This window comes from Cupressus sempervirens, chromosome 9 (assembly GCF_028749045.1).
Source record: "Cupressus sempervirens isolate cs-2001-9-10 chromosome 9, ASM2874904v1, whole genome shotgun sequence".
Taxonomy (NCBI): domain Eukaryota; kingdom Viridiplantae; phylum Streptophyta; class Pinopsida; order Cupressales; family Cupressaceae; genus Cupressus; species Cupressus sempervirens.
This window is the reverse complement of record NC_143126.1, coordinates 671696226-671720996: the sequence shown is the minus strand read 5'-3', so window position 1 is coordinate 671720996 and position 24771 is coordinate 671696226. Positions and strand designations below refer to the sequence as shown.

The 24771-nt window shown below is 38.9% G+C and overlaps 1 protein-coding gene across 2 annotated transcripts in view; it reads left to right on the top strand.

The window, feature by feature from the left end:
* Positions 1-24771, top strand: part of NAR1 (ferredoxin hydrogenase) — a 125305-nt gene that overhangs the window by 51803 nt on the left and 48731 nt on the right. For both annotated transcript variants that reach the window (XM_089801610.1, XM_089801609.1), the window contains exon 5: positions 15215-15371. In XM_089801610.1, the coding sequence (XP_089657736.1) occupies positions 15215-15371 (157 nt within the window). The remainder of the gene's footprint in view (positions 1-15214; positions 15372-24771) is intronic.

Sequence of the window (24771 nt, the reverse complement as noted above, 5' to 3'; positions counted from 1 at the left end):
AAGAAGTTTCAGAAGATAATGTCAATGAAGATGTTAGTCTTGTTGATCAAACATCTAATGTTCTGGATGAAAGCTCTCATGAGGGTATGCCTGAATACTCTATGTTCACAAATCCATTGTTTGAAGGGGAAGCAGATAAAGATATGTCTGAGTTCTCTATGTTCTCTAATCCATTATTTGAAGAGGATTTTCTATGCAATCAAGTCCATTAGCATCATGATGAAGATAACAGGCCTAATTTCAAAGTTGATGATACTCATGAAGTGTATTCAGATAGTGAGACATGCACTAGTTCATCCCATGAGCAGGAGTTGTTTCAATCATGTAAAGATGAGATGGAATCAGCCAAGCATGATGGGGAAGATAGATTTAATGACAATACTTATGATTGCTCATCCGATCATACCCTTGATATATGTGAAGTGACATCTTTTAAATGTGGATCATCTTCAAAATCTTATTGCAGAATGGATATGCATTCTGAGTATGGGCCCGAGATTGTGTGCAAGGGGACACCCAAGCGGAAGAACTTAATCTTGCTATTTGTAGGGCTGATCAAATGCATAGGGATCTTCCATTGAGCAAGGACTACAATGCGCTTGATGATTTCTCAAAAGATAAACATGAGATAGATACCAAACTTTGCAATGATGAAGTAGTGGCAATAAGTATTTAACTATTTATCAATAAGTATGGTACACCTAACACTGGTTTGAGACATAGGCAGCAAACTAAGGAGATGAAAGAAAGGCACATGTCATGTCATGGTTGTCTTTTGAAATTTGCTAAATGAGCAGATTGTACTAAGGAACGATATGATACCATATGCAGGAGATCCAAAGTGTTACATGATCAAAACCGGGTGTTTGATAGAGGAAATATACACTATTCATTTTTGGGGGGCCGGGGGCCACCCAATTTCACCTTGCATCATGTTAAGCATAGATGCTCGGTCTGCTCCTTTAGAGATAGCTGGAATCTCATTATGCCCACAAGGAGCATATGTTCCCAATGAGAGCCACTGATGGAGCCTTGATTTTATAGCCTCCATTTATGCATTGTCCTTGATCTTTTCACCCTATGATTGATATTTTTGTTCTATTGTGATCATGATTAGTCTTGTCAATATTCATACAAAATATTATCCTAATCAACACCACCCACGAGCCCAAGCTCAAACCCGAATCCATCCCTGAATCTGAACTTTGAAGAAGTATAACCCTGGATCATTGCTTCTTTAAGTTACTGTGAGATTTCTTTAGAATCTTCAATATATAGATCCCTTGTAAACTTCACCAGTCAGTTTCTTTGTCTTTCACATCAACTTTTGGGGTCAGTTTCTTGTAACACCAAATTGTTAATTGTTTAGGACCCCTTCTAACAATAAATTTGTTCTGTATATGTGGATCATAGTATTAAATTATTAATAATGAATTATAACATGCACATGCTTAAAACCAACAACAGAAGGTTTAGATGCTACAGATGTTGCAGGCAATATGTAAATATTTTAAGATAAAAGACCAGATGAAGAATTGATGGAGAAAGTGGATGAAATGATAGCTTCCGAGAAAGCATGGTTGCAAGGCAGAAAACCTCCTGTTTTACCAGATCTGTCAACAATTTCAGAGATGTGAAATACAGAGAATGTTAAGTTATACTCTTTACATGGTAATGTAATCCAATTTTAATAAATCTCAGTGACAATGGAAGCTATGTTTATGACAGTAATTCAACAATCCTAGTCACTGGTCTATATAAAAGTGTTGGAGACATGTGATTTTCAATCAATAGCAATAGATGCACATACACCGATGAACAAAAGGTGATTATGAGTGACTAGTTGTGTAGAGATACATCATGACTGGTGTCAAAGACCACACAGATGTCTTCCTCAGCAAAATGAAAAAATATATATGATATGGTGTTTGAAATAGTATCTTGTATGAAGAAGTACGTAGCAGAAGATTGAATGTGCAAGTGATATCTTCAATGATATAGAAATATCAACACACCTTAATCACCCTTGGATTTGGAAAGCACAACAAAGCAGAACAGAAATATGACATGGACCAGTCATCAGAACTCCAAACATATAGCGCACAGGGTGCAGATGTTTGGTGACCCTGTGATCAATGTTTCCGGCAGAGTAGAAATATAAATATATATAAACAGTATCTGTTTGAACAGCAATCACCAAGTGCCAAACCACATGATACCCCATGCGAGGGGGCAACAACCAAGGCATGAGCCTATACGTTTCCAGCTTCAAAGCTCAAGTCAAATTAAAGTTCTTGTCAAAGGTGGGTTCTTTTTTGATTTCTGTAAAAGAAAGGAGATACTTATTAAGAAAGGTGTAGAAATGCCAAAGTTTGCTGTGAAACATGAACCAGATACAAATGAATCATCCTGTGATTCTATCTGCTATACAGTCAGAAAATGATATCTCTCTCAATCAAAACAAAACATAGCAGGTGCAAGCAAAGATGAAATGAGTCTGCAAATTCAAGAACGACTATTGAAATCCAGTATGCATAGAACTTTTCAATGTCTGGGATATCATTTTCATGATTATGCAATTTTCAATGGTGCCTTCCATACATATGCGATGCCTTCTGCATCCAGTTTTCTTCGATAGTTGCAAGCGCTAGAATCAAAGACTGTATCACCAATATAACACAAGGAACAGGTTTGAAGATGTCTCCCAGCGGTGAAAGATGCTAAAAGAATATGCTTATGAAGGAGGAAGAGTGCCAAGATGTCATTCGTGGACTGTGGAACGACAGGAGTTTGATAATCAAATAGTGAACAATAAGGTTACGTTGAATGATTTTCGAGCAAGTTGAAATTTGCCGCAAAAAAAAAACTACAAATATAATAGCATGCAGCTACATATTAAACTACGGAGTTTGATAAAAAATTAATAATGCATGAAGCCCACTAAAGAATGTGAATTAAGCCCAAGGGATTTATTATCAAAAGGTGTCATTTTTTATTTTTAATATGGTTTTTCACTTTGAAAAGTCACATTTCCAGATTACTAAGATATAAATAAGCAGACATTGTAATAAAAAGATATTCAACAAGAAGACATTCGAAAAACATATTCGCAAAAAAAGCGTTTGAAGAAAAAGTATTTTACAATTCACTTGTAAGGACGAATAAGGAGCAAAAATATGGCTTTATAATATGAATTCAACTATTTTATTTTAATAATAAAATTAAAGGCCCTTTGTTTATTTTTATTAGAAGGCATAGAGATTTAAACTGCAGTTGATTCGTCCTTTATAATCATCTTTGAAATTCCATAAACAATTTAAATGTCAGATAATTGGATAGGGTCATTTATGGCATTTTAAACTCCATCATTATAGATATAGTGAAATATTGAATTGTTTCTGTGTCTATATCTAGTTTGTCTCCCTACCTTAGGAGTTAAAGTGCAATTTGGACTAGCTTAAAATTGCATGTATATACTTGATCTTAAATGTCAGATAAGTGGATAGGGTCATTTATGGCATTTTAAAGTTTTAAATTCTATCATTATAGATATAGTGAAATATTGAATTGTTTCTATGTCTATATATAGTTTGTCTCCCTATCTTAGTAGTTAAAGTGCAATTCAAACTAGTTTAAATTGCGTATATATACTTGATCCGTCGCGTCTTGATTATTAAATTGTTTACAGTTCAAGTGCATAGACAAATATTATCTATATCTTCCTTCTTACAAGCATCAAATCCATTATTGACAAATATTATACCTACTTGGTGAGTGTGACAGAGATTCCTACTTGGCATATTGTTCTTCTGTTGCTATTGCATGTTTTGATACTAGCTCTTGTGCTCGTTGCTGGTATGCACAGGCCTCTTCTCTGTTGAGCTCGATTGATATTGACATTGATTGTCTCCCTCCTTATCAGTTCTTTTTGAATGCCCCTGCCCATCTGCTCCCTTCTAGACAGGAGTTAAATGAGCATGTCAGACTTGACATTTACAGATAGTATATTATTACTACCTGGAATAATCTTCATGGTGGCTTACGTTTGAGGATGGCCTTTTATGCAGAGCACTTTCTAGAGATCAGTGATGGGATTATTGTTCATCCTAGTTACCTTTCTTGAAGGTGGAGTCATGCTTTTCGTATCTCTTTGGGGTCTTTTAGAGTCGGTTCTCATCGTCTTTGTATCCAGATTGATCATCACATCGGTAGAGGTGAATGGATTTGTAAGCTGTGTACTTTGGCTAAGGTCGAGACAAAGATTCATTTTATTTTCGGATGTCCTATCTTCTATGAGATCAGAGGGAGATTTTCTTGCTTATTCCAAGACTGTTTTTCTCTTACAGCTGTCTTCTGTTATTATGATCAGCAATGTCTAGCGCTCTATCTTCAGTAGGCCACTTTGCTTCGTGATACTACTCTTCAGTGACTACTTCCTCATCGACATAGCTCGGATCAGTCTATTACTACTTTTTTTGCACCTCTATCTCCTTTACAGGGTGTGAAAAGACCGACTAGTTCTATCAGTGGTCATTCCAGATCGGTTAGACCTCGCAGTGGTTTCTTGCGTCAGCAACACTCTTTTATGAGTTCTCAGAGACAGTTCAAGACTCCTGTTCACTTACAGTCTTATCCTTCTGTGACTAGTTTCTTTTTGCCTAGGAAGGACTCCTAGTCTTTCTCGTCCTCTCTCTTCTTCTGTTCTTGTTGTTTCTTGTTGTTCACTTTTCACAGACATCGTTTGGTGTTCCTGATGTTGTCAGCTGTTTGGTTGTAAACTCTCAGTCCCATAGACCCTTTGTGGTCTTTTGTTGGACATTAATAATTTTATCTTATCTATACAAAACTTTTTATTATTTCAAGCAAGCATTCAATTTTATTTTGATCGAGTTCAAGGATTTTGCCAACTAGAGAACTAAAAGACAAAATTCTTTATATAAAGGCCTTGAACTAGGTGATCGAGTTTGGAGTGAATATCTACCCGCTTGGGTGTATCGGAGCCTAAAGTATAGGGAAATCAAGGCGATTCTCATTTGTTGGCCAGAACTAATTGTGCAATTGTGTCAGTGAAGTGGTAAGCTCGTGGATTTCCAATTTGTGGTTTTGGGAACCAACAAGTTCTACTTGATGGGAGGGCTCCAACAACTCCTGCAGCTCCAATTATACCAGTGTTTCTTGTATAGACACCTTTGACTTCTACTGCAGGATCACCTAGATATGTAGATGCTTCACTTGAATTTGATCCCGATTCTTTTGATGAGGAACTTGATCATAGAGCATCTCTTGATACTAATGTTGGTCATTATCCTCTCCGTCCTAAGTGGTGGACTGAGACATTGATCATCCAGATGATGAGCTTATTGATGGAAGAACTGCTTGGGAAAAGAGCAAACCTACAGAGTTAGTTAACTTTTCTCTCACGGCCAACATTCACAGTATGTTTGAACCTCAAACATATTCCAAGGTAAAGGATTCTAGAGTGGAAATAGGCCATGACATCTGATCACTAGAGCCTGTTGAAGAGTAACACCTAGGTCCTTTTTGATCTTCCACCAGGGAAGTAACCCATTGGTTGCAAATGGGTTTACAAAATCAAATACAAGTCTAATGGTACTTTGGATAAGTACAAAGCTTGTTCAGTTGCAAAGGGCTTTTCTCAGCGTCAGGGCATTGATTATGAGGAGACATTTGCTCCTACTGCAAACATGAGCACAATCAGATTAGTCCTAGCCTTTGCAACACAGTTTGGCTGGAAGGTCCATCCGGTGGATGTCAAGAGCACTTTCTTGAATGGTGACCTCCAGGAAGAAGTCTACATGACGTAGCCTCCTGGTTTCAAGGTTGCTGGTAAAGAATACTAGGTTTTTAGATTGGTGAAAGCTCTCTATGGTTTGAAGTAGGCCCCTAGGGCATTGTACATGAAAATTGATAAGTACTTTAGTGATCAAGGCTTCAAGAGGAGTTCTTCAGACTCAATTTGTAGATCAAGATTGTCGTTAGTAAATGTTATGTAGCCAATGGGTTGATGTCATCGGTAATTGTTATGTAGCCAACGGGTTGATGTCGTCGGTAATTGTTATGTAGCTGACGAGCCCCTTCGGGAAGGTTCTTGTTATGTAGCCGATGGGCCCTTTTGGGAAGGTTCTTTGGGATGGTATATGTACAACTTTGGATCATGGTTTTAATTATCATAAGCACTATGTAATCTCTTTGGCATATTTGCGAATAATCATAGAAGTACTTCTGTTACATGTTCTTGTTTATCGTCGGTATGTATTAATCTATTTACCCCATACGGTAAACATTTGGCGTCGTTGCCCAATGGACCTGGAATGAAGGCATAAGAATGAAGACTAATGCCAAATCAGCTTAACAAGGATAGAAATAAGATAAAGGAAAAAGATGGAATACACACCGCACAAGAAAATTTAATTTTGGCACAACAGGCCGAGCATAGATGGAGGTTTCAGCAGATTGCCGACGAACACTGAAGCACCAAGGAATTGTTGGAAGAGACTCGACAGCAGTTGGATTTGGTGGAAGAAGCGAGGGAGGAATTTCTAAACCTGTATATGCCGAGTGAAGAGAATCCAAACGGAAGGGAATTAACTCGTGCGGCTCGGAGTGCCGAGGGAGCACGAGCGTGGAGTGAACTCTTTGTTCGTGATACACTTCTGGAATGAACAACTTTGCTTAACGACGATCCTTCTTCACCAAAGAATGCAGCTGTAGATAAGATGACTGTCCAAAATAGCGCTAGTGTTGGAGTACAGAGTGCCGGTGTTAGAGTACAAAGCGTCGTCGAAGTGCAAACCGTCGGGATACAAAGTGCTGGTGTTGGAGTGCAAACCGCTGCGATATAGAGCACTGGTGTTGGAGTACAAAACAACGCCGGTGTTGCAGTACTGAACAGTGTCGGTGGGATAGTATTGAATAATGCCCATACACAAAATCAAGTAATAATGGCAGGACCAAAGGAGAAGTTGCCAAAGTTTGATGGTGATGGAATGACCGATCCAATTAGACATTGTAAGACATGCGAAACAATTTGGACGGCAAATGGCGTAACCGACACAGATGAATGGGTTTGACAATTTCCAGCAACCCTAAGGGGTGTAGCATTGGATTGGCTTGTTGACGTTGATCCTCAAAAATTAACTACATGGTTGGGAGTTAAAAAGGAGTTCATCACCGAGTTTCAATTGCTGCGGGACGATAATGACATAGTAGCAGAGATCTACACCACAAAGCAAGGGAAAAATGAAACCGTCTGTGTATATGATAGAAAGCTAAAGGAATTAATAAATAAAATGGAAAGCAAGCCAACAGATGGGCTGAAAAAGTGATGGTTCATTGAAGGACTACGCTCGGAGTTGAGGAAGAAAATGAAGATTGTGTTGCCATCATCATACATTGAAGCATACAATCGAGCGATGAACTTAGAGATTCAACATAAAACGAAAAAGAAGAAGAAAAGTAGCTCATCCGACTCGAATGATGCATCTTCCGAAGGAGATAGCAGTGATGACGAAAAGGGCAGCAAGAAGTTCCAAGCTCTCCAGAAGGATATGATTAGAATGATGAAGGAATTTAAAAATATGCAGAAAGAGACGAAGGGAAACGAGCTATGGTGCACGAAATGTAAGATAGGAGGTCACACGAAGGCATCCTGTCTGGAAAACCAGTTCTGCGATATTTGGCAAATTATGGGACATTCCACAAAAGAATGCCCCTTCAATATGAAGGCAAGAGGGCATCAACAAGTGCTCCTGACACAGGCAGCTTCCACGTCAGGAGGAAACAAAAACACAAACAATGATGGTGCCACTTCGGGTGGGTATAGAAATAGTAGCAGAGGGCAAAGCAAGAATACCAACAATAATAATGGGGGCCACAGCCGAATTTAGTATGATGCGAACGGCCGCTCGATGGTTCAATGCTGAGCATGCAATTTGTGGGGCCACTTTGCACGAAACTGTACATCAACAAATGCACCAAAGTTGTTATGCAGATGGTGTGGTCCTGGAGATCATGAAGATGCCAAGTGCTCGAAATTAGGAGTGAATTTGATCAGCATCGGTGTGGATGAAGAAGTCTTGGCAATCACTCGTATACAAGCAAAATTGTACCCCGACCCAATGGAAGAAAAGAAGAGATTGGAAGAAGCATGGGCAAAAATTGAGAAAGCAACACAAGCAGAGAAATCACAATTGAAGGACACTACTGGTACCTCAACGAGGAATTGCGCTGAGCAAAACATAATAAGGCAGGTGATGCAAATGGAAGTCTCGATCAAATTAAGTGACCTCACAATGCCTCAGTTACGGATGACCATTCTGAATATGACACCGTTTTCGAAAGCGACAGAGGAAACAGGAAGGGACAGTAGTGGAACGACGACAACAGACCCAATGCTTCTGGCACTCACAACGGGAAGGCATCCGACAGTAGTCGAGATGGACATTCTGGGAACTGTTCTGATAGACACAATTGTGGACGGAGAGTCAGGCGTGAATGTGTTACCAGAAGATGTATGGAAAAAATTAGGACAACCTACGTTGTGGCCACCAACATTCCAGTTGCTCATGGCAGCCCATCATGGGATCAAACCGTTGGGAACCTTGATGGCACAACCGGTAACTATTGGAACACAACCATTTTTATTGGATTTCGTGGTCATTCCACTAAAAAGAAGAGGGTATAATGCTATTCTTGGACGGATTTTGTTGGTACAAGCAAAAGTAAAACATGACTGGAAACAAAATACCTTATCAATGGAGCGTAGAGGCAAAAAATTCATAATTGACCTGTACACACAAATGGTAGGCGATGAGGTAGCGTCGTCAGATCCCGAAGGCGAAGGTGGAGGGGATGACAAGGGGAAGAAGAGAATGAAACCTGATGAAGAGGGAGTATTGAGACTGGAAGGGGGGTCGAATGAGGACGACCTAGATTCCGTGAATGAACTATTTCACTGGTAGATGGAGGATTATGAACTCTTCCTGAGCTGCAACATGTTGGGCGTTGAAGAAGAAAAAGGAAGAAACGAGTTCCCGGGGGAATATAGTGAACTAAAGGAAGGAGAAGCGCAGGTGGATGAAACACTACCCCATACGTTCAGTGAAGATAAGCCGATAAAATATGAAGAGGCCACAATACAAACCATGAATCTTGGAGATGATATTGAACCAAAAAACATACTGATGGGAGAAGAGAGAGCTTTGACCCACGTGGGACAGAGAAGAATACACTGTATGGCTGGAAATTTGTAGGAAGAGACCTGGATGTGCACCATATGACAAGCACAAGGCAAAGGAAAAATATCGTTCAGACTGGAGGCTTCGTACAGACAAGGAGCTACCATTGTATGGCCATGTAAATGCCTATCGTATAGACATGAGAAGTACCGTACAACCAAAGAGGTGTACTGTATGGTGGTACAACAAATAGATGAAGGGGAAGCCATATCTAAGCATTACACCTTACGGCAGCCGTATGAGTACGGCTTAAGGAAAGCAAAAAGGAGGGTATGCCGTACGACCATCCAGTGCAGTGTATGTCGTACGGACTCAGAGCATAGGGGAATAAATCAGGACACACCGAATGATCATGGCTGGGAAAGTTGCAAAAAAGGTAAGAGCACCGTACGACCAGATTGCTTGGAGGTTGGGTGACTGTATGATGAAGAAGAAAGATCGTACGACTTACTCGTACGAACATTGGTAATAGAACCATATCGTACGGCAACAACAATCGAAGTGGGGAGGTCGTACAGTAGCAGGAAGACGGTACGGCTATGGCAGAAGCAATCCATTGTGTAGCTGTACATTGGCAGCGAGGTTGTAACATAACAGAGAGAGACCACCGTACAGATACAGAAGAAGGATGACATGAGGTTTTCTATAAATTTAAGAAAAAAAAAAAAAGACGATAGATTGAAACAGTTTGGAATGAGTAACACATAATGCCAAAGGGAAGGGAAAACATAAGCAGTTGCCAGAAAGAGTGTGGAATTACAAGAAAATGACAAAAATGGTCTTTTCCACGGACTTTTGTGTGGGTTTGAGAGTGCTAATTTGGTCTTGGCGGCAGGGCTGCCCCTCGATCCCGCTACCTACTCAGTGCAGTTATCAGTCGTGGGAAGTGTGACTAGTTGATGAGACCTGGAGTTGTTGCAGGCATAGAGTGTCTGTGTACCAGAGGTGGAAAGAAGAATAGAGCAAGCCTTTCGAGAGGGGTGATACGCTTTGAGGCACTTGGAGTAGGTGTTGGACGTGAAGTTGTTTTGGTGGATGCATAGAGAGCTCGGGAGGAGCTGATCATCCAGTTGAAGACAATACAACAACACTTGGCTCAGGGTACCCAGGAGTTGGAAGCAGAGAAAGCAAAGTGGGTGGTTATCAAGGTTTGCTTGATTAAGGAGACTATTGTGTTAGCAGAGGCTACAAATGCAACTAGCAGCTACAGATGTAATGTGGTTTGGAGACCAGTTTGGTGCAGGCATGGGACGAATGTGAAAGTGGTGTGACAGAAGCAGATCTATCTTGTTGTAGTTAGTCAGTTAATGTATTCTGTTTTGTTAAACTGTCTCGGATATTTTGTAATTGTCGTCCGGATACGACTTTTTCTTTTGGGGGGGGATGATGTCGTCAGTAAATGTTATGTAGCCGACAGGTTGATGTCGTTGGTAATTGTTATATAGCCAATGGGTTGATGTCGTTGGTAATTGTTATGTAGCCGATGAGCCCCTTCAGGAAGGTTCTTGTTATGTAGCCGACAGGCCGCTTTGGGAAGGTTCTTAGGGATAATAGAAGTACTGCTGTTACATGTTCTCGTTTATCGTCGGTATGCATTAATCTATTTACCCCATACGGTAAACATGGCTTATGATGATGATTACAACCATGATCCAAAGTTGTACATATACCATCCCAAAGAACCTTCTGGAAGAGGCCCGTCGGCTACATAACAAGAACCTTCTCGAAAGGGGTGCCGGCTATATAACAATTATCAATGACATCAACTCGTCGACTACATAACAATTACCGATGACATCAACCTGTCGGCTACATAACATTTACTGACGACAAAGACTACTGACAGTGACATCATCCTTCTGCCCATTTATGTGGATGATTTTATCATCATTGGAAGTTCGACATTTTTGATTCAGCGAATCAAACAAAGTTTATGCCAGTCTTTTGATATGTCTGAGCTTGGGCTCATGCATTATTGCCTAGGTATGGTTTGGTAGTAGTCTACTGGTATATTCATTTCTCAGTCCAAATATTTTAGGGCTTTGTTAGACAAGTTTCGTATGTAGGATTGCAAGCCTACATCTAAGCCCATGGAGAAAGGTTTGAAGTTATCAGCCAAGTCTAATTCTCTCCCAATTGATGATACTGCATACAGGCAACTAATAGGCAACCTCATCTACCTCTTTGCTACTAGATTTGATACCAGCTTCATAGTCAGCTACATCTCACATTTTATAACAGCACCTAAGGCCAATCTTTGGATGGCAGCAAAGCGTGTGCTTCGTTATGTGAAGGGTACTATTGATTACGAACTTCTTTACTCTTAGAGTTCTAATTGTAAACTCATTGGGTTCAGAGATTCAGACTAGGCAGGTTTTGTTAATGATAAAAAGTCAACTTCTGGAAGTGTGCAGTTTGGGTTCCGGTGCTGTCACACAGACCAGTAAGAAGTAGTGAGCAGTTTCTCTCTCCTCTATAGAGGCTGAATACAAAGGGATAGGTAAGGCAGGTTGTGAAGTTGTTTGGCTTTGTTGGATGCTTAGGGATATGTAGATGTCACAAGTAGGCCCGACAACTTTGTTTGTTGATAACCAAGGTGTTATCAAGTTAGCTCAAAATCCAATCTTCCATGAATGAACCAAGCATGTGGAAGTTCATTGTCACTACATATGACGGCTGGTTAAAGACGAGACAATTGACTTGCAGTGGATTCCTACAGCGAATTAGATTGCAAACATTCTCACAAAGCCTCTTGGTCCAGGATAAGTTTGTCCAATTCAGAGAACAACTTGATGTTGTGGATAGATTAAGGATGGTATTATGATAATAGATAGCTTCTATTATCATTATTTATTATTCAATGGTTATCTATTGTAATCTCCTGTAAGTATTAGAATGTTTCTATTATTTAGTTTCCTGTATCTAAAATAGAATGTTTTTATTCTTTAGGATTGTTTCCTAAGGAAACATCATTCATTCTTTTGTATATATTGATCCCTTGATCATTGTTAATATCAAGCAAATATTTACCAATTATGATATTGCTATCAGGATTTAATGAGAAGTTTTTAGTCGAACTCATTGACCCATGTTTCATGAGTAGTGATAAACATGAATCCATCTCTCATGATAATAAATGGAACACTTAGCACTCATTGGATCTAGGTGATGCTCACAGAGGTGAAGTACCGGGTTTCCCCAAAGGTCACCCATCCGAGTACTACCTCAACTTGAGCGCACTTAGCTATGAAGCTTCCTCCATGGTTAAACCCAGTCTGCTTGCAACCCCATTTGCAAACCTTCACCAAGTGTTGTGCCTTATGAACCATTCATTAGAAAGGTCCTTAAGCTCATCAATTGATAAGTAGGAGGTATTTTCCATAACAAGTCAAATTGTGATATTGCTATGAGGATTTAACTGTGTAGTTTTTGAGTCAAATTGTGATATTATATCTATATCAAATAATGAATATAGTATTATTATAATCTAATATAACATATCAACATAATAATATAATAAATTATTCATATATAATAAATACAAATAAGTGAATATTTTTAATAATAATATAGTGTAACTCATTATTAATATAATATATATTATTAATAAATTAATATAGTTAATAGTACATTATATATTATTAATAAATTAATATATATTTTGAAAGACATGACTTTTGGTAAATAAGTGTATAAATGGGATCAAAGGATATGCAGTCAACAATCAAAACAAAGACCATACCATCCAATCGGTATAGGATAGACTCGGAACCGAGTTAGCAATTAAAAGCTGAAGTCCAATCAGTAAATGCTAAGACAACAACGAGACAGGTTTAACCATGAAAACAGATCGATTCAGCAAAACAAACAAATTTCATCCCAACAGTGGACACAGGATCCATATTTATCATGTGATGACGATACGTATAGTTGGACATACAAATAACCAAACCACAATATCTATCAAATGAGGGCATAATATATGCTCTGTTCACTAAGGAACTATGGCGAGAAAGATGATATACATATAAAGAATCTACAGGCCAGATATACTCGTTGTTTTTAAAGGTGATCCTTGCAATAATCACAGTTGACGTTGACAACAATCTAGCATCTCTGATTGCATAGTTAATTATGTTATACATATTGCAGAAGTAACGATTCTTATCCGAAAATCATCTGGTCCTGTGGGATATAAATAACGAGGCAGTTTGTAAACAAGACATATATCATGGGAATTTGATATTGATTTGAGACGACAGCAGGTCCCCCACATTACCAATCAATATATAGATTCTAGGGGACTCATGTACGACTACCTATAAATTAATGTGCTTTGGATTCAATTCTATCAGTATAAGAGAGGAGAACATAGGAGATACTGAGAACAGAAAACAGAGATAAGATACAATTATAAAAATCTGTCTCCACTCGAATGATAAGGAGAAAAAATGAGAAAAATATTTGGGACGAAAACAGAACCAAACACAAACAAGTGCGCCAGGTTACAAGCAGTTAGAAGAGTTAAATGACATTCCCATATGCTATATTTTAATACTCTCAGAACTTACCAATAAGTATTGGCATAGAAGTTTCCCAGACAGTACCATGGCAAGGAGAAGATAAAAGTAGTGGAAGCAGTGATAAGGATTATTGGTGAATAAACATTTTAAGTGTAGAAAATCATAGAGCTTAAGAGATATAGAGAACGATAAGGTTACTGAGCAACAAACAATTAAAGGGGCAGTAATTTTCGAGACATACATTTTTGTGACATGATCACTGTCAGAGGGGTGTAAGAACCAATAGACATACATTACTGTGAAACCAACATAGTCAAAGGGGTGTAAGAACTAATAGCAGTGTAGATTAGTTATAAAGAAGTATTAAAGAAAACTTACACAATTTTAAAAAGGAGTCAGAATTAAATCTAAAGAATAGAGTACAGAGGCAGCCAGAGGTGTCAAGCATCAAATAGTCAAGCCAGGGGAGGGGACATTACAGCAGAGTACAAAGAAGTTATTTTCAAGCAGAGTATAAAGAAGTTTTTTTTCAAGTAGAGTACAGAGAGGTTTTTCTAAAGCAGATTCTATTGTATGTTGTTGTGTCACACCATGTTGGTGCTTAGTGGGAGTTGGTGCTTGTAGTGAGCTAGGAGGTATAGATTTATGAAGATTGAGCAGACTACAAAGCAGGTTTTCTCAAGCAGAGTACAAAGAAGTGATTTTTCAAGTAGAGTACAGGTAGCTTTTTCTAAAGCAGAGTTTATTGGAGGTTGTTGTGTCATATCGAGTTGTTGCTTAGCGGGAGTTGGTGCTTTTACTGAGGTGGAGCTCACGTTTGTAAGATTGGTGTCTTATGTCGGTTGTTGCCTACAATTTGTAAAATGTTAATAAAGGCAATTTTTTCCCCTTAGGGTTTTTACATGTAATTTTTGTGTTCTTGCATGTGGTGTTTGCTTAATATTTTTGAAGTTATAGTTGGAGATTTGAAATTAGTGTGTCCTCATATTGATTCACACCTGTATCGCCTCCTTGCTGTATTAGTGTGGGCTCTTCAAGTTAAGCATGAAAGAGGATGTTGGAAATCTTTCATTTGTAGTTTTTACATTACATAGGAAATGAGTTGATGGTTTGCAAGTTTTTCATTGATTACAGTTACAAATTTATGACTTGTATGATACATAGTCAAAGTTTTAGACTGGAACCTTCTTTGGGTTGTCATACAAGACCCTAGAAATTATACATATGTTTTTCTGTGGTCTCTTAAGGTCTTAAATGATTCTTAGTGACTTAGTTACTTGCAACTTGTGTGCACTTTCAGTTCATAGATAGAGTGATAATTTAAGTCTCATTTAATTAATGAACATTGTGATATGACAGTTTCTACAATGAGATAATTGAATTGTTTTTTTGTTGAAGAGTTCCGTAAAGTGTCCATTCTTATTGATTGTGCAGTGGCTGCCTAACATCTGCGGAGACAGTTATGCTGGAGCAGCAAAGTGTCAGTGAGTTTCTTTCTCGCATAACAGCCAAAGAAACTGATGTTATTGTATCAGTTTCTCCACAGTCCAGGGCATCTTTAGCAACATATTATGGTCTTACCACTCTGCAGGTACTCTGTTTCAACTCCATTGAACTGTTACCATATTTTTTGTCATTGAATTGAATCGAGTTTCCCCAATGCTTTAATATCTCTCTGAATTAAAGGCTTGATGACACAAGGAACAAGTGTGCAATTCATTGTCTAATATTACTCTTTGGTTTGATTGGGTAGATTTGTGTAGTTTTAGTACTGCAACGTTTTTTCACCTTGTTAGCTTTTCTATGTATAGTTTGTTTAATGCATTACTGTAACAAATAATAACTGAGTAGTCTTTTTCTTCTTCAGAGTTGTGTAATTTTCTGTTATATTTATATATTTCATTGTCTGTTCATTATATAAAAATCAATATAGACAATTGGTGTGGTAGGAACCTTAGATATGTTTTCTTGGATAATTAAGTCTATTTCTATTATATTTAATAAGTAATAAATAGATTGTAACGGAAAATTTAGAACAAAAAATAATGTAATCTGATAAAAAATTAGCTGCAAGTAATAGAGCTCGGAATGAAAACTAAGTAGATGAATATTTATGTTATAGAAAAGAAAGTGGAAAATATGGTTTATCCACCTGGAGATTTTCAGATACAATGTCAGAAACAGGGTTCAGAACGGTTGGGAAAATGGTCAAGTGCAAATTTCAGTCCAATTTAAAAACTTCAGTTTTTGGTCACTGTTGCTTAATAGGTTTGGGCAATGCCACTTGATTGACTCGGGGTTGGTATTCTTCTGTTCAACAAAACCACATTTTTCTTGAGCTGCTCTTCTCATATTTCTGAGCATCTTGACATCTATAGAATGGTAATGTGACCTCTATTCAGTTTGAAAATGATCTGAAATATGGTTCAGAGTATAGGAGTCGGATTCTAATATATATTGATGTGACCTCTATACACTAAGAAAATGGAGTTTCTATAGCATTATTGTAAGGTTCGAAATACAACAGGAAGGGGAGAAACAGACGAAGGGGAAGGCAAACATAAGGGCAAAGATAAACAATTTTGTATTGTTTTTGACAAAAAAGAACATATTATATAAATTTGTAGCAAACGAAATCTGGAGTTGAACACATGTAATTACAATAAGAAGAAGAGAAATGTTTCATATGGGTAAAACAGAAATGGGATAGAGTTCAGCTTTGAAATGGCACCATATTATGCATTACAGGGAGAAAGGGTCCGTGTATGAGTAAAAAGGGGTCTTGTGATGAAGGTGAGATGACTAAATTGTTTCATGTTAAGATTCAGCTCAAAGAGAGCAAATTAATGCTCTTTTTGAGACACGTTTGATAGCAAATGTGATGTAGTGTCAATGTAGGCCTTGACACACTTAGTTTTAAAGATTCTTAAATGAAGTAGTATTAGATGTGGTTGGAAGGGTTGTTTTATAAATTTATTGGTTCTATGGAAGGTTGGAAAGGAGAAAGTTTCTTCCGTCAAACACAAATTTAATGTCAAGTACATTACCAGTTTTTATTGCACTATCAGCAGCTCTTCACTCTTGAATGATGGGGTGGTTGGCTACCTTGTAGAATTTTCCAGCTCAGTTGCCTCAGCTTTGAACCGTCTTAGGTGAGCATCTAAGACTCTACGTTGTTATTATCTGTGACCAATGGCATTTTTGCTGGTTTGGGTTTGTCTAATAGACCTCATAACACAAATAGTAAAGGATTTCTATTGCTCACTTGGGTGCCCTTCTTTTGTTTATTACTTTACAGGGTCTTATCCCTTCGTTTTTTAGTGTATTTTCTTGGGCTTTGCTTTCTTTGGGTTAGTGCCTGTTTGTCTCTGGTTTTTGTATAGGCCTCCTTTTTTGGCCCTAATACTTTGCTATTTTACCCACTGTATGTTCCAATTCCATATATCTATTTTTGGGCATTTGTGGACATTAATGCATTTTTCTTCTTTCTTTCTTGTCTATATAACCTAACAATGTTTTTGGAAGGCCTTTGTGAAAATTTTCAGAACTACTTGAAAATTGATTTGGATAAGGATTGTGACAGAGTTGAATGGGATTTCTTTATTGTCAGGTTGGCCTCAATGGGATTTAGCTACTTTGTTTTAGATAATTGCGGGGTCTATTTGTTTTGCAACCCTTTTCTATTTCAGATTCTGTCCTCTTGCAACAACCTTATTTTCAAAGGCTAATGCTTAATAGTTTGCTTTCTGTTCCTGATATAGCAATATATGCCTCTGGTTTCATTTTGGAGGTAGCTAGAGCACAACATAAAGTCAGGAATTTTACCATCAAAGGGTTTTCAATTGATTCATGTGCCTTCGATGGGTGCAGTTGCCCTTATATAGCTTGACTCACCCTTCTATGATAAGAAGTATTCATGCCTTGCACATTTTAAAGGTACTGCTGTAATGATAGGTGAGGAAAATATGGAGGTTTTCATTTTTGGAAATGTTCCAAATTCGCTTGAATCGGAACTGGCAGCTAATTAAACTAGGGGAAATTGTCCACTCTGCTCCCATTTTAATGTACAATTGCCAATCAATTGTTAAGGGAGCATGATGATTAGTTTTGAAAAAAGAATCAATCTTGAAGTGTCTAAATCTTCCTCTCGGAAGGAAGGCTGTTATTGTTGGCAAAATGCTCTCCACAGGTTGCCTTTACTATTTTCCTTGGTTTTTTTATCAGGCAGCTTGTGGGTCCTGGGATTAATTCATAGTGCAAAGACTTTCATTCATTCAGAGGCTCAACTTCAGTTAATAGAGTTTGATGGTGGCAGACTTTTTTCAATTTGCAATTTGAGGGGTGATAGGATGCTTGTGATCTACAGCATGATCCATCTGGATATTTACCAAGTAGTAAGTGACTCACTGTTGTTTCTTATAAGGGATACTTCTATGAAAAGGTCTATGTAAAGTTGTAAACATCAATAATGAGACTTTGGGTATGATTTTCATTTAATAGAGTTTATAACTGTGTATCAGGGTTTTTGCAGATTGAACCTTGGAAGTAATCATATTAAAATAAAATTGCAAAATATGGGTCCTATTAAGCAATTTTGGATATAGATTAGTGGGATGTATATGGATACATCAGACACACAGTTATTCTTGCTCCACAGTTGAGTGGGCTAGAGACAATGAATGTACCTAGCTGTTTGCAGCAAAATTAGGCTAGGAACTAGGGTTGAAACAACAATTAATTTAGAAAGGACGCCTGTTTATGAAGAGAGATATTCTTAGTAAGGGTTGTGACTACACATCTCCCTTGATGGTTATAAATGAGGGCCTACTCTAAAGGAGGAGGTAGGAAGGATTAAGGGAAGACAAAAGGATTGGGAGGAAAATAAGAAAGTGAGTCTTTCAAAAGGGCAGAAAAGATGAAAGGTTGTGACTCTTTTGGAGAGTGGTAATTGTGGAAGGCTGTGACCATTGTAAAGCGAAGACGTGATGAAAAGGTGTCTCTCCTATACATTGGAAGATATAAAGGGGAGAATGTTTTATTTTGGAAGGAGATCTAATGGAGATCAAGTTCGAGAATAATATATTTAATTCTCAGAGGAAACAATGAAAAGTGCTGACTCAATCTTTATAAAAGGTGGTGACCCTTACACTAGTGTAAGTATAAAAGAGAAATCATTCAAAGCATTCAAGGATAACTTATCTATCATCACCCACCAGCACATCAAATCAGGACTTGCTCAATCATTACCCATCACTGTATGAATTCCACATTCATTCCATCATCATTCACTAATATATGAAATCATCAAATCAAAGGAAATCATTCAATCTTCCATCAAACATCACTTGGAAAAAAACAAGTAGACTGGCTATCAATTCTTCCATAAACTCAATCAGTCTATATTAATTATTTAAACATCAAATCAATGGATTATAAAGATAAGATTGATTTGTATGTATCTACAATTTGTGTTCAATTAAACAATGAACTAGGAATTAATTGATATGCAATGCAACTATTTAATATATATTATAATTGCGATTATTTTATGTTTACCATACAGGGTAAACAAATACTTATCGCATTAATAGATTAGAATGTAACACATAATAGATACTGTATTCATATAAGCACATATGCAATACCAATTACAATGATGATCCATAAATCCATTTGCATGACGTACATATACTTTCCGAAGGGGTGGCTCAACTGTTACACGACCTTTTGGATACCAACTCAACTTGTGGGCTACAATATAGTTTTTACTGACAACATCATTGCCCCCCTCGAAAAGTAAAGTCGTCTCCGGATTTAAAATAGAGACAACTTATACATCAAAACTCAAAATATGACTCAACCACTAATTACATCAAGATTCACACAACTAAGAAGAAGAGGGATGCATCCCTGGTGTGGTAGATGTCCCTTGTGCTCTAAGCTCGTTCAGTTGTGCTCATAGCTCACGCACTTGCTTGGTCTATATCTCCAAATCTGCCTTGGCCTGCATTTGAATCTCCAAGGCTGATTGCATCATCTTGGCAATCTCTCCAAGCTTTGCCTCCTTTTCTACTGACTCCCGTTGTAGCTTACTCTTCTCCCGCCTAGCCTCATCTAGCTAAGCCATAAATGCTACCCTCTCTGACTCCCAAGCTGTTCTCTCTGACTCCTGAGTTGCTCTCTCTGCAGTTAGGTCCGCCTTCATTGCTGTTAACCTGGTAGCTGACTCCTACTAAGCCCTTTCTGCCGCTACTTGGTCTGCTTGGCTCCTTCAAAGAGCATAATAAGCATCACGATATATCTGGACTACCTCACGAGTTAGAGTCTCTATTTGACTCTTCACAACCGGCTCTTTGGTGGTGGCCTAATCCTGGCACATCTCCGAAGTCTATACTCTAGGCCACCTGCATTCCTCAAAGCAGATTGAAAAGGTAGTTGCCCACTGTAGGCTGTTGGGTACTCATAGCCATCTTCACTACTTCTATCATCTGATCCGCAGTGCTATCCTTCGAGGAGTGTGGTATCTCATCGATCTGCATCAGGCGACTCTCCTCTACCTGTGTCTATGTGCCAGTAGAGTCTCCTTTCGGGGCTATTTCTCGCGCAGGTGAAAGAATGCTTGATGCTCGTGGTGCTGGTGTGTGTTTAAACCTTGTACTCAAGTATGTGCTCAATTTTTGAGATCTGCTTGCCCTGCTCAGCTCCCCTGCTACTGGCATTGCTAACAACATTGCGTCTACTGTGCCACTGCGTCCAAGCCCGCTACATCTAAGTATACACCGTGTGTCCTCAAATCGTCACTTGTTTCTGGCTATATAGTTACCTCCATCACTTCCTCCTATTCTGCCCATGTAGGTACCTCCATCACTCCCTCCTGTGTCTCTACCTCATCATCGGGTATAACTATGGCTGTATGTGTCTTAGCCCCTATCTTTGGGAGAACTACGGCTGTAGCTGGCAAAGCCTTTCGATCGACTGAAGGCTTAGCAACCCCTGAAGGTGCTAATGCTGGTCGGACTGATGGCCGAGTTGCTGGTTGTGCTGCTGGTCTGGCTACTACGATGACCGAAGTCATAACCACAAGTTGCTTAAACTATCCAAATCTAGGAATGTGAATGCGTGCAGGGATTAAGTGAGAGAGATATAGCTGCGAGGGACCTCATAAATAATAGTGGTGGTGCTGTGATAACCTTGATGTCCTCATCATCCTCCTCGTTCTCCACTTCCTCCTCTGAGTCGTCATCGTCTTCGAAGGATGTGTCCTGCCTCTCACTATTAGTGTTCTCGTGTTCCGAGTTCTCTACCTCCTGCCACAACCTCTTTTGTCCTATGGTCTCCTGCCCTCTTAGAGTATCAAGGTGCTTCCACTGCATGACCAGAGGCTCCCCTGGTTCTGTGGCCCACTTCACGAATTTTATATGGCCCAACCCACTTCACCTTAAATTTGCTTGGTTTGATCTCATTACACCCGTTATACTTTAATACTAATTCACCTAGTTAGAACCTGTTCAGTTTTAAGTGCTTGTTGTGCCACACCTTGCGTCTGCATTGTGCAACTTCGGTTTCCCATTGTGCTTGTAATTGCCGTTTGTCAAGTTTATTTGGGTTGTGCAATCTTTCCCTAAGACTTTCCATATCTCCCAGCTTGTTTTCGATCGCTATTCGCAAACTTGGTAACATGAACTCTGTTGGTACTATGACTTCTTGACCATACATCAGTTGGAATGAAGTGTGTCCTCTGGTGACTTTGTACGAAGTACAGTATGCCCATAATGCCGATGGCAACTTTTCCTCCCAATGCTCACCTTCAATTGCGCAGGACTTGTAGATTACTGCAACCAGATTTTGTTTGCGGCTTCCGCTTTTCTGTTTGCTCTAGGATAGTATGGGCTCGATAAAGAGTGGTATATTTTGAATTCAGTGGTCAACAACTGGATGATGTGATTGACAAAATGTCCCCCACGGTCACTTGTAAACTGTAGCAGGATTCCGTACCTTGTGATGATCTGCTCGTAGATGAATCTTCCTGTAATTACTGCAAAGTTGTCTAGTAGGGTCTGCACCTCTACCCCCTTGGTAAGATACTCCGTTGCTGCAACAATGTACTTGCATCTCCGGGTTTTACTCACCTTGAGGGCTCCAACAAAGTCCAACCCCCAACATTCAAATAATTCATGTGTGTGTGAAGGGTTTAGAGGCATGAAATCCCTCTTCAGTGGTTTCCTGACCTTCTGACATGTATCACATGCGACACCCACTCCCTGGTGTCATTGTGTACGGTTGGCCACCATAAACCTGCCAAAAGTATCTTCCGTGTAGTTGTATCTGGCCCCATATGTCCTCCTGCGGGTCCTTTGTGTGCTTCCTTCAACACCTTTGGGATTTCTTCCTCTAGAACACATTGTCGTAGAATTTGGTCGAGTCCCATCTTATACAACAATCTATTAATCAATTGGAACGTTCGACTCCTCAGCATCAGTTTCTGCCTTTCACTTGGCAACATTTCCCTAGGAAATTGCCCCATTGAAAGATATTCCCCGATACTTGCATACTAGGATGGTAGTACGACAATCTGGAATATCTGAGTTGGGAAAAGTGTCATTGACTCCCTCCGGTGGTTCTCTCCATTTGATCCTTGATAAATGATCCACACTTACATGGCTTTTCCCAGGCTGCACCACAATTTTAAATGTAAACTCTTGCAACATATTAGTCATCTGCTTATCGGTCCTTGGATAATCGGTTTGTTCACGAGATATAGCAGTGCTTGATGATCTACATAAAATACGAATGGAGTCGCCAGTAGATAATGTCTAAACTTCTACACGACGCACACCATTCGGAGAGCCTCTCGCTCTATTGTACTATATTCTTCTCTGCTTTAGAAAATAGTCTACTTGAAAAGTACACCATATGGTCCAATTCGTGATCACTTGTCTGTGTCAACGTTGCTCCAATTGTATAGTTCGATGCGTCGACATGTACATGGAACCCCTTGTCCCAGTTTGGATAAGCCAAGATAGGTGATGTGGCTAAGCGTGTTTTCAATCCCTCAAAGGCTTCATTTGGCTCTATATCCCATTTGTAGGGTTCTCCCTTGCAGGTTAGTTTGTCTAGCGGGTAAGATATTTTGCAAAGTTCTTAATGAACCTTTGGTAGTATCTTGTGTCCCTGGAGTGATTTTACTTGTGTCACATTCGTCGAAGGTGGCATTTCCAAGATTACCCAGACTTTGTCAGGATCCGCCTTTAATCCTACTTTGCACATGATGTGTCCCAATAGTTTCCCTTGCGGTACCATAAATCTGCACTTCTTCGGGTTTAGTGCCAGTCTTTCTCGTCTACATGTTTCCATGCATTCTTCGAGTGTGGTTAGATGCTTGTCTTTCGCACTAAAAATTGACCAATCATCCAAAAATGCCGTGAAATTCCCGACTGGCATCTTGTCAAAGATGTGCAAGATAATTCTTTGAAACGTTGTTGGGGCGTTGCATAGACGAAACGACATTCTGTTGTAGGCGTATACCCCATCTTCTACTATGAAAGTTACTTTGAGCCTATCTTCTTCTACGATGGATATTTGGTTGTATCCAAAAAATGCATCCATGATTGAATAGATTTCATGCCCCGCAACTTCTTCCATAACACTATCAGTGAACGGTATCGGGAACGGATCCTTAATCGTTACTGCATTCAAGCATTGAAAGTCCACACATATCCTAATCTGAGTGGTGTCTTTCTTCAGAGATATCACAATCGGTGATACCCACTCACTCGTCTGTACCCTAAAAATAATGCCTGCTTCAAGTATTCGGTTGATTTCATCTATGACTTGTGCGACATAGTTTTTGTTCATCCTGTATGACTGCTTCTGTACAGGTACTGTTCCTATTAGTGGGATGTGATGGACGCATAATTCTGGCAGTACCCCTTTCAGGTCCTCATACGCCCACGCAAAAACATCCTTATATTCCATAAATATTTTAAATGCTGCCGCTTTCAAAACTAGATTCCAGTCATCTCCTACATAATTTTTGGGTTAGCCTTGTCCCCTAAGTTCATCGTCTTTACTGTGGGTTCTTAATATTTAATAGGCTTATCTTCACTAAATGTATGTGCCGGTGTTTCATCTATTTGCACCTCTCCCTCCTTCACTTCTCTATATTCCTTCGTGAATTCAATTTCCTTTTCCTTGTTTTCATCTTCGACCCCTAACATGTGGCAGCTCGGAAAGAGCTCATAGTCCTCCATTTGCCGATGGAGTAGGTCATTCACTGAATCCAGGTTGTCATCGTTGGACCCTCCTTCCAATCTCAAGATTCCTTCTTTGTTGGGTTCCATCCGTTTCATGGACAAAGTGTTCTTTTTCCAGTCGTGTTTTACTTTCGCCTTTACTAACCAATCCCGTTCGAGGATGGCGTCGTACCCTTTTCTGTTGATGTTTGGTAGCTTCAGATGGATAAACTGAGACTAAAGTGCAGAAATATATATATATTATATGTGTGTCAGATATAATATATATTAAATATATGAGATATTATATGATTAAATAATCATTTGTTATTATATTAAATAGATAATAATGGATAGGCATGTCTCATGAGACATGTCTCTCCATGACTCTTCCTTAATATAAATAACAATGAAATCATTGGCATTGGAAAACATATACTAGAAGGCAATGAAATTACATATGCAACGATCCTCCAAAAATAACATGGTATTAGAGCCAACTGTATGTGTAACACAAGAAGACGACAATTTTTTTAACAGGAAATCACAAGAAAGGATAGCATCGGGCATAATGCATAATGCAAGATATATACAGAGGAAAATAGAGAAATATATATGAAGACATTGTTAAAGCAGCAAATCAAATCCACCGAAAAAGTGGTTTTAAATAACACATCTCCCTATTTGTTGCGATTATATTGGAAGGTAACTACATTCTAACCATCCCCCTGCCTCATTCGATGTGCAGAGTAATGTAGA